Genomic DNA, 14,117 nt, shown 5'->3' with positions numbered 1-14,117 from the left:
AAAGTTTTAAAAAGTATTTTGTATTTCCTCTTAAAGTCAGACCCCAGACTTTTCAAATGTAATTTCTGTTAGCGAACATGATCTGGATTTCTTTATAGGAACACTTAGGTAATGATCATTTAGCTTAAATTCCCCCATTTGATACATGGCGAGTAACCAGGCAGGGGCCAGGGGGAGCCCTCCTTATTGCCAAGAGATGCTCCTTCTCTTCCTAAGATGTGAAGGTGTCAGAGGACATGCGTGTCTTCTTTCACTTTGAATATTTAGAATTGTCGTTGTCGGTGTTACCTACAGGCAATTCCTGGAAGACTGAGCCTGTGGTGCCTATCACCATCAGTTACAACGTATACTGATGGGTTTTGTTTGCTTTTTATGAATGTATCCGTGTATGTTTAGTTTTCTCTAGCAGATTATAACTAGATGATTGCCATTCATGGAGAGAATGGGGAGGTGTAATATGTGTGCCTTCTAATTTATTGGCTGTGGTTGAAAATGCAGCCTTGAAAAGTCACATTATTTTCAGGCACAGAATGATGTGGCGGCAGGTATTCCAGATTGCTTTCCTGGCCACCTCAGTTTGGAGAGACAGCTGTGACAATGGTGTATAACCGTGCATTTGTCCGTTCCCCAATAAAACATAATTGTAAGGTCAAATTTCGTGCCTTTCAGAATATCATCACCCTTGCAGAGACTGGCTGTCTGGACTTCAGAACATTTTGTACCTCATGCCTTGTGAGTCTTTTTTTTTTTTTTTTTTTCTTCAAATAATTTTATCCCATAGTGAGAAAGCATATTCTTGGTAACATTTCTCACGTAAGCATTTGTTAAATCTCCCTGGTATATTTGCACACCTTTGTTTTTAACAGTTTCTAATTTTGTATTATTATCAGAATAGTTTTCTGCCTTGAGCATATGAAGGAATGATGTTTACAGTTTCTCCAAGATGTCTGTGGTTAGATCTCTCTGTGAATGATCCATAGTATGTTTTGATTGCTTTTTCCTGCCATGAAGGATATATTAGAACTAACTTCAAGTCAGAGACTCATGATGACCCTAGAAACCACTTAGTGAAACCTCTCATTGCAATTGAGGAATCAAAGCTTAGAGGGAAGAAGTAACTTCCCTCAAATTATTGGCAGAGCCAGAAATGTAACTCGGGTTTCCTTTTCCCTTTTTCTTAATGGTGCTGCCTTATTTCCCTTTCATCAGTGTGAATAGGCTCTGGAATTCAAAACCCCTTTAGTGTTGGCCTACTCAAAATATATATGTGGAAGTAAATATTAATAAGGCATTCCAGAGCCTCTCTGTCAATTGATGATCTATTTAGGATTATTTGTACCCATGCCTTTATGATTTAGGGGTAAGAGTTTGCTTGTGGTTTGTTACCACTTTAAGACACTGAGTTTTGCTTAGACCTGTCTTAATTGCCCACTTAGATAAGGAAGCCGTTAAGGTCACTTCATTGCCACGTGTGTAACTCCTGTGTCGCTCGATACGATCAGCATTGTCTGTGGACTGGACGGTGCATAGGTGAGAGATTGAATTTCTTAGTTAACAGTATGAAGTTAAGTATATATTTGGCTATATGTGTGATTAATAGAAAAAATAGAAGGGCATCTCAGGGGTCCGTTTTGTAGTTCTTCTTTGTCAGAGAATCCTCTCTACGGTGTTCACACGTTTGGAAAACTTGATGTTGATAATAATTAATGCCATTTGTATAGTATTTTAGAGTTTATAAAGCAGTTTTGAATATAGTTTCCTGTCTGATCATCAGGGCACACCTATGAGGTTGGCATTACTGTCTCCATTTTAGAGGTGAAAAAATATGAAAGGCAAATTATTTGCTTGGGGTTACTTTAGTAGTATTGGTCTTCTACACCAAATAACCAGGTTCTTACCACATTTTGTGGCTTCTCTCTCTCATGTACTTCTCCACTTGGCTCCTTCAAAGCTCAGGTAGGAGCTTGAACCAGAGATGGTGTGGAGTATTCCTTGTCCTGGTCGGTAGCCCTGAGTTTCCTCTGAGTGGTCACTGTAAAAGCCAGGGGATTATTATGAGGAACTTCAGAGGAACTATGGTCATTTGTCTCCAGGAGAGGATATGCTTTTATAATCTTGAACAAAAGGCTGCCTCAGTGAGTCAGGTTTCTTTAGTGCATTTTGATGTTCTCTACTGTTCCTAGAGAACAGCTAAGAGATAATTCCTAGGGTCCCAAGCTTCATGGACCCCATCCCACTGTAAAGATGGGATGATTAGCATGAAGACAGGCAGCTGTGAATGGAAGTGGGAAAACAACAGTAATGAGCCCCTATATTTTTATTATGCTGCATTTAACGTAGTGGATCATCTTGTTTGGCTGCCAGGCCTATGAAGCAGACAGAAGAGAGATTATCCCCATATTAAAAGCAAGAACACCGGATCGGAGAGGTTAAATGACTTCCCTGTAGTCACACAACTAGTCACCTGTGGACCTAGGTCTCCTCCTTGCACCGGGCATTGCTCCTGCTGCTGGGCTTTGCTGTCTTCGGAGAAAGTGGGGACATGGTGGTACTTTGGTGCCATTAGCATCAGAGTGCTCGCAACTCCAGTGTCAAGAGAGCAGCAGAAACAAGCAGCATATGCGAGAGAGGCTGCAGGCTGCCCCTCTTTTTCTGTGTGTGGGCGCCTGCAGCAGATCTATTTAGTGCTGCTCTTCAGATTCATTTTCTCTGTTCCCCTGATCAAGTGAATCCCTGATGTTCAGAAATTGTACTTCTTACATGCAAGGAGTATAGGGTATGATGTGCCTAAAGTCCTGCCTGTTCCCCTTCCTCCGGTGCAGTATAGGCCACCCTAGAGCTGCATATGCTTAGTAAATCTTGCTCTGTTCAAAAACGGTATCTTCTCTTAGGTAAGCAGCAGATAAATATTAGTTCATTTAACATGGACAGTTGACCATGACATATCAGAGCTGTTTGGTTTTGGTTTAATGGTATTTAAATGCAAAGTACTAGCTTATTTACTTTTTTACTTTGGTGGAAGCTTTTGACAGGAAAGTGGTTAGTAAGGTCTTGATCTGGAAAATCATTGTAAGCAAAAGTATTAAATGTGTTTTTTCTTTTTGCTGTAGGTTTCGGCAACCATCATTATTACATATTCTTCTTATTTTTCCTTTCCATTGTTTGTGATTGGATTATATATGAATCTTTCATCTGTAAGTATAAATTTTTCTTACAGCAAGCTCATGCACCCATACCCACACATACTTTTCTTGGTAAATTCTTGAATGGCACATTCTGGCTGGGTGACTATGAACCACACCCCTACTAAAAACGAAACGGCTGCCTCTAAGACTCTCAGCATTGGGAAAGCTGCAAGGAAGACTTGAAGAGGTTAGTTGTCAGCACCTGGGAAGAGATTGTATTCTAAAGTGACCTTGATAAATTTGAGAAGTGGTCAGAATATAAAGTCACGTAAGGCAGGTGCAGATTTATCACCCAGTGAAGTGAGGAAAAATCAGCGGCTCAGGCACAAAGTGAGGGAAGTGATAAGTAAATAAAATAGGAAAAAGAAAAGGTCGGTGCTGGACAGGTTGAAGGAAGGCGGAGGTGGTCACCATAGTGAAGGAACACAACTCTTGATAAATGTCAAGTCACAGCTTAGAGCTAATGGGAGAGCGAATAGTCATTGATAGTTTGGGAATAATGACCTGGAAGGGAACATTAGGCCACTTATTCTGCATGCCTGAGACAGAAAAATAATTTCTCAGTTGCTGTGTGAACAGGCGTGTGGGGGACTCGAGGAGGGAGTGACATCCAGCTGTTCCAAGCTGATTGACTAAGAAGAACGGGGTTTACATTGAAACAGGAAGGATTTGGGTTAGCTCTTAACAGTTGCACTGCTATGCTTCTCAAACCTGGGAGTGGTTTACCTAACTGGGAAAGTGTATAGTGCTTGTAGTTTATTTATTTTGGCTTTCCTTGTTTCGCTGTTTATTATTTATTTTGAAGACTTTGGGAGAATGTGGCTTCACTATAAATCCATTTCCTCCCACCTTCCTGTTACGTTCATGCTCAGGTCTTAGATTCCAACAGTGGAATACTAGTTTGTTGCTTGTGCTAAAATGCAGAATGATCCAGGAAGATCATTCTTCTTAAAAAATGTTAGGAACATTTTTTTCCACTTTAGTTTCTTTTTCCCTTGGCATCCTAAGCACCGCCTCTCCCTGCCTTCCCCCGGCCTCTGCTCCAGCTTTTTTTAGTTTAAATTTTGCTTAGTTTTTGAAAAAGAATTCTTTCTACTCTGTCCCCTAGCCTCCCAGTTACCCTCCCCAGAAACATCAAGTTTTGGGTTGTTTGGCATTTCATTTTTAGAGATTATTAATTAATGTCTGTGTGACATGTTGTGTTTTGGGGTTTTTTGCCCTGCCCTAGGCATGGAGAGGGCTTCAGTTAGTTACCTTGTCAGCCCCTTTCTCGTCTGACACCTTGGGTGTCTGTGATCAGTAGGGAAAGCTTCTGTAGTTTAGTGTAAGTGCCACCCTCTCAAATGGACCTAATAGTCGGAAGGTTGTGATCCCTGGTACCATTTCTTGTCAAAGGCCATAAGTAATCCTGAGCATTGAAATTTAAAAAACCTCTTAGGTTATGTCCTGTGGTGTAAGAAGTAAAAGATTTCTTGGCAGTGCATCTTTCTACTGAAAGAACTGCCCTTTTAATGCCTAACAATAAAACATGTTCCTGGAAGACCTTTTCAGGCTGGCCCTTGGACCAACTTGTCCCTTGGACGTGATCCTATTGGGAGAGAAGCCAGGTTTTACACCACTCTTGTCTCTGCTGCTTCTCTCTTCACTAAAAATAGTCCCCTTTGTTTGGTGTCTGTGTCTAGCATAAGACTGTATTGATAAGGACAGAAGTAATTTTCCATCACTTTCCTTCTTTCCGCTTTGCTTTCGTATTCTGTGCATTGGCTCTTCCTTCTTTGTTTCTATTCTCTGGCTCTGAACCAATTTTTGTATTATATTTTGTCTGTTAGAAATGGTCCCACTTTATATTCACCTGCGACCATGTAGACTAGTCAACGTATTTTGTTAGTTTTATCCCATTTATATTCTGGCACCGAATGAGGACATCATGTCATTTATCATTACTTCACAGACAGGGAAAATGAACTTGTGCCTCATTTTTCTAACAAGGCCTCCCCGCCATCCCACCTTCTTTGGCATTAACACTCCTGATGCGACGGCCCTGATGCACACGAGCCTCGCGTGAGCCAGTTACAGCTACTTCTGGCTCTGTGTAGCCTCCATCCGTTCTGTCCTTTGTGAGGTCTGTTTTCAGGATGGACACTCAGAAAGGGTCAGCATCCTGCAAGTTACAGGGAGAAAGATTTTAGATCATGGTTAGAAAGAACACTGTAGCTGGCAGAGCTATCTAAAAATGCAAATGATCGACTTGGTACAGTATGAGTCCCCTATCATTAACCAGTGACCACCTGATAAGAATGTATTATTAGCGCATATTAAAGTTGTATATCGCAGAAGATAATGTACGTGGCCATTTGTGGCCATTATCTTTGACATTAAATCTGCAATCAGTCCTATGAAAATTCTAGTTGGGGGTCATGCCGTGTGATCAAAAAATTTCCCAGAAGAGCGCAGTAGAAATCTGTAAGCTGGAAGAAAGTAGGTATTCTTTCCCACTCAGCAGCCGTTTCCTGTACCTGCCGTTGGGAATTATAGTCTTTTTTGTCATATCAGGTGCACGAGAGGCATCTTTGTCTGCCGTCCTAATGAGAAGCTCTCAAGAGAGTGTAATTTGCCTTAACTTGTTGCCTTGATGGTTACTCTGTGGTGATTACTCTTAGATTGCTTCTGACGTATAGTCATGAAAGATGGTTGGGAATCAAATAAGGCTCAAAATGGGGGAAAAAAAGACTTTTTTCTTTTAAGACTAAAATGGACAGACAGGTGATAGTAAAGTCAGGGACTCATTTTCTTTCTGTCCCAGGAGCTCTTAAGTGCTGCTTTGGGAAACTGTCTGAAACTACTTATCAAATTGTCAGAGGCATTTATGAAGCCTCAAGGTGAAAATTTGCAGAATTCTTATTTCAAAAATAATTTGCCCTTTATAAACTGTCGTGAGGCCTACAGAAGCCATTGGCTTCGCAAGACCTTGAGGATTTGTTCCCTTGTTTCTACTGCTTCCTACCTTCATTCTCCTTAGTGCTGCTCTTAGCTGCATAGCTTAGGGAGGTCACAAAGCCCATAGTGAAGTCTTCTCTTTTATTTGGCATATAAATAGGTGTTCCTGGAGAGAAATTGAGCCGTGCCTATATGAATCTTTTTCCCTCCTATATGAATCTTTTTCCCTTTACTCTTTTCCTAGGGGTGTCTGTCTCATGAATTCCCTTACCTAGACTTTCTCCCTCTCTACAGGATAAATTATGGTGCCGGTGCAGAAGTACACCCAATAACTGCATGCTGTTAGGTTGTGTTCCCATGGTTATCTGGGCGCTTACAGGATTTCTTGGCGCCTACAACAGCCAAGTGATCCGAACCCTTAATAAGAGTTTATTCAGTGCTATAATAGACTCCTGTGTATCATGGACAAAATAAAGAATTTTCTAAGACAGACATTTATTAAATCCAGTCATTCTCTGTCATCAAGTCCTTAAACAATTAACTTTGGGCCGATTCATTTTATGCCGAAAATGGTGGTTTTAGTGGTGGTCTTGTGGACCTTTTTTGCTTTTATTCCTTTACTGCCAGCTACCAATGCAGTGTTATCATATAGCTTTAATGAGTAATGAGGTGCCAGTTTTTCACCTTTGCTAGTTAAGTTGGCACTTGGAAGAAAAATTCTTTTTTTTCACCATGTTTCAGATTTTTTAATTATTTTTACATTTTTTTTAAAGTTTATTCGTTTATTTTCAGAGAGGGCATGAGCAGGGGTGGGGCAGAGAGAGAGGGAGAGAGAATCCCAAGCAGGCTCTGCAGTGTCACCGTGGAGCTCGACGCAGGGCCCAACCCACGAACCATGAGATTATGGACTGAGCCAAAATCAAGAGTCGGACGCTTAACCGACTGAGCCATCCAAGTACCCCCGGAAGATATATCCTTAAAGCTGGGTTCTATTCTGTGCTCTCATGTCTTACCGTCTCTTCTCCCTGAAAAGAAGTGCAGCGATTTTATCTTCTTGTACAATAATCACTGGTTTGTTGCCTTTTTAAATAATGAGTTTCTTTTTTGTGAATCCACAGATTGGTCAAATCATTGTGCCACGACATTCAGAGAAGATGGACTGTGGACCTACCTCAATCAGATTGTGGCCTGTTCCCCTTGGGTTTTATATATCTTCATGCTAGCAACTTTCCACTTCTCGTGGTCAACATTTTTATTATTAAATCAGCTCTTTCAGGTATTAATTTCTCTTCTGTAAAGCCTTTGAGTAAAATTTCCAGTACACTGTAATAAGGTAGAAAGACTTGAATTTTAACTCAGAAGGCTTTTGGGTCCTAGTTCCACCTCTGTCGCTTACTCTCTGGGTCTAGGCATGTCATTTGACTCTTGGATTTCCAGTTCTTTGTCTGTAAAATGGGGTTGATAATGCTACTCTCACAGGATCGTTTAAAGGTTAGAATAATGAGTTGTTAACTTGTCCGTAGGGATGATCTAATCTGATCTTTTTACTTTACGGATAGACTTACAGAGAGCTGACTTGCTCAAGGTCACCCAGTAAGTGGCAAAATCAGAATCGGAAACTTAGGTCCACTGACTGTCCTGTTCAAAGGCTTTTTTCATCATACGGTTAAATCATACAGTATGTGAAAACATGATATAAAATATAAAACCATTGTGCAGGTGTGAGATGATTCTCTTCTCTCACTTTTTCCAACCCTGTTTGTTGTCCTGATTATTATGCAGCACTTAAATGGGTAGAAGTGGGGAGGAAATGCAAGATCCCACACTAACCACTAACCAGTGTAACCATGGTAATTACACTTCTAGGGAAGGTCATGGCCATTAGAAAGTTCACTCTCCAGGGCAGTAGTAGCCACATTGAGCTTCCGAAGAAGCTACTGTCCCTTCCCTGCTGCCTTCCTTCCCCTATGAGCATAACCTAATTCTCATTGTTGCTGTGGCCCGTGCTTGTGGAATGGACGGCCGTGGTCAGTCTGAGCCAATTACTGTGAGACCTCACATAATTAGAGCATTACTCCTTAAAAGTGCATTCCACGGGGCGCCTGGGTGGCTCAGTCGGTTGAGCGTCTGACTTCAGCTCAGGTCACGATCTCGCGGTCCTTGAGTTCGAGCCCCGCGTCGGGCTCTGGGCTGACGGCTCAGAGCCTGGAGCCTGCTTCCGATTCTGTGTCTCCCTCTGTCTCTGCCCCTCCCCCGTTCATGCTCTGTCTCTCTCTGTCTCAAAAATAAATAAATGTTAAAAAAAATAAAAATAAAAAAAAAAGTGCATTCCACTTTAACAGGGAAGTAACCAGTTCTACAATAATAGTAACAAAGTGATAAAGACAGACAAAGGAAAACAGTGCCAAGGAAAGGAATTAAGCTGGTAACACCCACAGAACGGAGGTTTCTGAACATTCATCTTAATCTTCTGCCCCTCTGGCATCGATAGACTCAGGCAGTAAGAATGAGTATTAGCATCAGTGATTATTAATATTAACTACTATCTCGTATGATACCTAGTATTTATCTGTATTTTACATATTCCAGAGCACTTTCCTATCTATTCCCCGACAGACATTTGAGGTATAGATTGTGCCAAAGTAGTGTCTCCATTCTAAAGGTGAGAAAACTAAGCCTGTGAGATGTCAAGTGCCCAGTTTTGTCCATAAGGGTGGTGAGAGGTGGAAGCAGATGTAGAACCTAAGGTTTGAGACACGGATTCTAATTCTCTTTCTTCTTTTCTGGAGGCTTAGGACAAGGACAGTATATATAAGACTATAATATCAATTTTTTAAAGAAACCTTAATTTTGTTAATACTTTCTAAGGCAAGGAAAATGAATTCAAAAGTTTTGGGTAGTTTTCAAATATAGGAGTTTAATGTTGTTTTCTTAAAAAAAAAATTTTTTTTAATGTTTACTTATTTTTGAAGGAGAGAGAGACAGAGTGTGAGCAGGGGAGGGACAGAGGGAGAGGGAGACATAGAATCCGAAGCAGGCTCCAGGCTCCGAGCTGCCAGCCCAGAGCCCGACATGGGACTCGAACTCACAAACCACGAGATCATGACCTGAGCTGAAGTCGGACTTAACCAACTGAGTCACCCAGGCGCCCCCTAGTAATGTTGTTTTCTTAATAAACAAACCAATTCTGTTGTTCGAAGCCTTTCATTTGATGACTGCTCTGGTGAGTCATGGGTTTGACTATAGCAAGTCAAACTGAGCATGTAGTCTGTGGTAAGGACCATGAACTTTATTCTCACACTGACTGAGGTATCTGTCTCAGTTCTGCCACTCTCTAAGCTGTGTGACTTTGGACCAGTTACTTTACCTCCAGGAGCCTCTGCACTGGATATTTTAAATATATGATGTCAAGTCTTTAAGCAATCTGATGAGGGAGGATGGTGTGATAATCTCTGTTTTACAGATGAGGAGCTTGATGTTTGAGTTATTTTCAGGATTAAATGGGGGTAACTCAGTGAGTAATAGTTGTTTTAATGATTTGGGAGGGTCTTTTTTTTTTAATGTTTATTTTGAGAGAGAGTGTGTGAGTGAGTGGGGGAGGGGTAGAATCTGCTCTCAAGCAGAACCCAATGTGAGGCTCGATCCCACAAACCATGAGATCATGACCTGAGCTGAAGGCCGCTTAACCAGCTGAGCCACCCAGGCACCCAGGTGATTTGGGAGGTTTTTTGTGTTGTTTTGTTTTTTTTTTTTAGTTTATTCATTTATTTTGAGGCAGAGAGTGTGAGTAGAGTAGGGGCAGAAGACAGGGAGAGGGAGAATCTCAAGCAGACTTCACGCTGTCACTGCAGAGCTCATGTGGGGCTCAAATTCACGAAACCATGAGATTATGACCTGAGCTGAAATCAGGAATCAGACACAACCGACTGAGCCACCCAGGTGCTCCATATTTGGGAGTATTTAAGTTACCTGAATTCTTACCTTTCCCCAAATTGTGGACTTAAATGTTCTTCACTTCGGTACATTTAAATGTTCTTTAACTTTTTCATTTGGCCCTTTCTGAAGAACTACTAAGAAGCATACACAAAATGAGAATTACAGTAATGCTGATCACATATTGTTTTATTCATCTAAAAGTTGCATGCTGAACGTGTTAAGAACCTAAACAAGGTGGTAAGCCCTGGCTTAAATCACTAAAGCAATTATTTCATGACTGTGCTTTTTTGAAGGTTAATAAAAATCAGTCAAAAGGATAAATGCTCAGGGGTGCCTGGCTGGCTCAGTCAGCAGAGTGTGTGAGTCATAATTTCGGGGTCATGAGTTTGAGCCCCACATTGGGTGTAGAGATTACTTAAAAATAAATAAATAAACAACTGCTCAGCTCCTAGATTTACATAGGAGAGTCTCATTTAGAGCTGCTGAGCTGTTGTTATCCTCACCATGATCCTTGCTTAGAGGGCGAGGTGACACTGTATTTGGGGGAGTACTGAATGCTTACTTCTGTCCTGTGATGCACGGAGAGAAACGGAACCTTGACATAGCAGTATTTTTCATGTACCTTCCAAACTTCTTTTGCAGATTGCTTTCCTGGGCCTGACCTCCCACGAGAAAACCAGCCTGTTGAAGCAGAGCAGGCATATGAAACAGACATTGTCCCTCAGGAGGACCCCATACAAGTAAGTCCCATCTGTTTTGACCACTGAGTCCTGTGGAGGATGCTAGCCTAGCCATTGGTTTCCCAGTCTGCTGCCACCACTCAGGCCATGCTGCACTCTAACTTGCTATCTGATGGAGTTGAACCTCTTATTTCTTGGAAGCCTTAGTGACTGACGGGAGGTGAGTGGTGAGGTCATGAGCCCCAAGGTGGTAAGAATTTGGGACTTAGTCTGCTGGACTTGGCACAAATAGCTAAGTGACTTTGAAGTGTTGCCAAGGTGGGGAATCTCTTTAGTCAAGCCACATGGTCACAGGATTGCATGTTGCTGGCATGAAGTCAGTGTGAGATAACCGAGCACGTGGCTGAGAATTCCAGCCACCAGGCTGTCTGCAGAAAGCATTAGATTGTGAACTTTGCCAAGATTTTCAACCTACCTTTCTATCACCAGTAATTCTTTTAGCCCTGTGTTTAATGTGCCCATCCGCGTCAGGGAGAAACTAGTGTTTCGGGTTTGGGGTATGTTTTCCCAAGAGCATCGGTTGTATAAAACCTGTCCTCAGTAGAAAATGAGAGTGTTTGTAGGAAGCCTGTCATCTTACGATATGAACAGTCAGGCTTTGAAGCTTATCTCCCTGTCATATATATCGGGGTCTTGGAAGCTGGGAGTGCTGCAGAGGTGACCCTGAGCCCTCTGGGGATTTAACGCCCACTGCATATCTCATGAGCAGTCTATTTTAAAGCACACTCGTGGTACGAGATGAAACTGTTAGGCTGTTAGACAAGGAAATTAGAGCCTGGGATATGACTATGATCTGTGTTTAGAGAGGAGAGCAGTTGACTAAATTGAGAAGAGACGGCTTCGGTGGTGGAAGGTGGACAGTAGTGTTAGGCTTGTGACGATTGTCTCAGACTGGCAATGATCGTAAAGTCCTTTCTCAGGAGTTTAACCAGAGAAATAAATATTTACTCCACTGAAGAATGGAAGCCTTTGTGACAGAGGTGGAATTTTCAGCTGAGCCTTGAAAGATGTGTGGTGGGGCATGATGGAGAAGGACAGAAGGGCATTTCAAGCCCCAGAGAGAGAAGAGTCTGGAAGAAGGGCCTGAGATGAGAGAGCTGGGGCGTGTTTGGAACTGCTGAGTGATGGCAATGTGGGCTGGAGGACCTAACGGCAAAGCCTTAGAGCCACTGCGAATCTAGGTTCCAAAAACCTGCCCAGAATGAAGATTTGTCTTGTCTGTCTTACCCTGAGTTACTTTCCCTCACTAACTAGCTCTGGAGCTGGTCTTCCTAGGAGTGGAGATGGTCCTGTCTTGACCACTGTCACAGCAGCGGCAGATGCACAGCCATCCTCAGGCACAGATGTGTTTTAGTGTATAGGGTTTGGGTTTTGGCAAGGTTTTTGGAAGACCACACCGTGTCCAATAGGTAAGATTAATTGGAAGGAGCTCCCTCCCTTTGGTTGGAACTGCCATCTTCGAGTAATTCGCCAAAATGACCAGCAACAAGGGAAGGAGGGGAGGCCCCTGCTGCATTCTCTCTAGGCCTTTTAGACAACACCGAGTTGCTGTTCTGGCCACATGCTTGTGAATCTGTCAGAAAGGTGATATTGTGGACATCAAGGGAACGGGCTGCAAAGGTTCCCATGGCACAACCGCAGGAGTCTACAGTGTCACCCGGCGTGCTGTTGGCAGTGTCATAAACCCAGAAGTTGAGGGAAGATTCTTGCCAAGAGAAATAATGTATGTAGTGAGCATATCAAGCGCTCTAAGAGCCGAGGCAGCTCGTGTGAAGCATGTGCAGGAAAATGATCAGAAGAAGGAAGCCAAGGAGAAAGGTTCTTGGGTTCAGTGGAAACGCCAGCCTGCCCCACCCAGAGAAGCACACTTAGTGAGAACCAGTGGAAAGGAACCCAAGCTCCTCAGAGTTCATGGGATGATAGGTATAAAAAAGGACAAAAGACTTCTGGACTATTAAAAAAAAAAAAAAAAAAGGATTAATTGGAAAGAACTGAGACAGGGCCAGGGCCATATTTAACTTAGAAAGCTTAAGGAAAAAAAAAAACACAAACATCTGTTGACTGTACTGTTGCTGGCCTGCCTGGCCTCTGAAATAATCAAAATCTGAATCAGGGCAGTGGGAATGGAAAGAAGGAAACTTCTTGATGGCAGCCATCATTCCAGTGAGTGGGGTGCTCAGAAGGAAATTAAGTTGCTGGGCAGGAGTCAGAGAATCTCACAATAGGGATTCAGGTCCAGAGACGGAACTGGGCATCAATTTTAATGTCCCATAATCCAGGGAATGGTCTGATTCACCTCTGGATTCCTGCAGGATCTTCAAAGGATGTCGTATATTGTAAATTCTCAGTGAATATTTATGGTCTGGATGAATGTTTGTCAAAAGGTAAACAGGAAAAGTAGTAAGATGTGTTCTCTTCCTTCCTTGGCAGCCTTGGGTTCACGCAGAACCTTGCAGATTTCTTTCAGTGTGGCTGCTTTGGCTTGGTGAAGCCCTGTGCCGTAGATTGGACGTCCCAATACAACATGGTCTTCCACCCAGCTAAGGAGAAAGTCCTTCGCTCAGTATGAAGAAAAGCGACCCCAGACTCTCACTCTGATCTGTGTTCATGTTGATGCCCTGTGGTCTGCAAGTGAAGTGAAGATTAGGAGTTCACCGAAGCCCAAAGGAAAACACAGGTGGTCTGTAAAGCTATTTAGTAAAAACACAAGTTCTCCAGAAAGGCACTACGCTTTTAGATTTAGCAAGATGGACTGTTCCTGAACAATCTTGGCAGACATCTAAAAATGCTTTTATATGTTTCACAAGAAAATACAACTTACTTTTTTTTTTTTTTTAGATAATATTCACCAATTATGGATAAAATGTAGTATTTTCGAATACTTTATTGGTTGTTTCAAAATAGTACTATTCTTTAAGCTTGTAATTTTTGATAAATTATTTGTTTGTTTTATCTATAAATATGTAAAAAATATCTAAATAGATGTACCTGTTTTGCTTTCACACTTAATAAATTTTTTTTTTTTTTTTTTTTTTGTAGTTGAGACTTCATTTCTGACACTTAACTTTCAAAATCTTAAATTGAGAAAAGGTGTATGTAGGGCATAAAGAAACTGATTCACAATTCCAGGACTGAGTTGAGCTCCCTGTTAACACCAGTAAGCAAGATATAATTTTCCATCTTACTTAGAAAATGGAACAGATGAGGTTTTCAAGATTAATTACTGTTTTTACTTAGTACCCTCAAAATATTGGACTGATGTGATTGTAAGTGCTAATTTCCCTTGTTCTGGAGGAAAAACTAATTCCACTTTAACTCT

At 41.8% G+C, this 14,117-nt stretch overlaps 1 protein-coding gene across 1 annotated transcript in view; it reads left to right on the top strand.

The window, feature by feature from the left end:
• The window catches only part of ZDHHC13 (zinc finger DHHC-type palmitoyltransferase 13), a 47,163-nt gene extending 33,333 nt beyond the window's left edge, over nucleotides 1–13,830 (top strand). Inside the window, exons 12-17 of the mRNA XM_049618468.1 lie at nucleotides 670–732; nucleotides 1,437–1,530; nucleotides 3,111–3,194; nucleotides 7,241–7,398; nucleotides 10,701–10,798; nucleotides 13,229–13,830. Of these exons, the coding sequence (XP_049474425.1) occupies nucleotides 670–732; nucleotides 1,437–1,530; nucleotides 3,111–3,194; nucleotides 7,241–7,398; nucleotides 10,701–10,798; nucleotides 13,229–13,367 (636 nt within the window). The 3' untranslated portion in view covers nucleotides 13,368–13,830. The remainder of the gene's footprint in view (nucleotides 1–669; nucleotides 733–1,436; nucleotides 1,531–3,110; nucleotides 3,195–7,240; nucleotides 7,399–10,700; nucleotides 10,799–13,228) is intronic.
• The last annotated feature ends 287 nt before the right edge of the window (nucleotides 13,831–14,117 follow it).

Source organism: Panthera uncia, chromosome D1 (genome assembly GCF_023721935.1).
Source record: "Panthera uncia isolate 11264 chromosome D1, Puncia_PCG_1.0, whole genome shotgun sequence".
Lineage (NCBI taxonomy): Eukaryota > Metazoa > Chordata > Mammalia > Carnivora > Felidae > Panthera > Panthera uncia.
The sequence above is the reverse complement of the archived record's forward strand: the minus strand, read 5'-3'. Positions and strand labels throughout refer to the sequence as shown.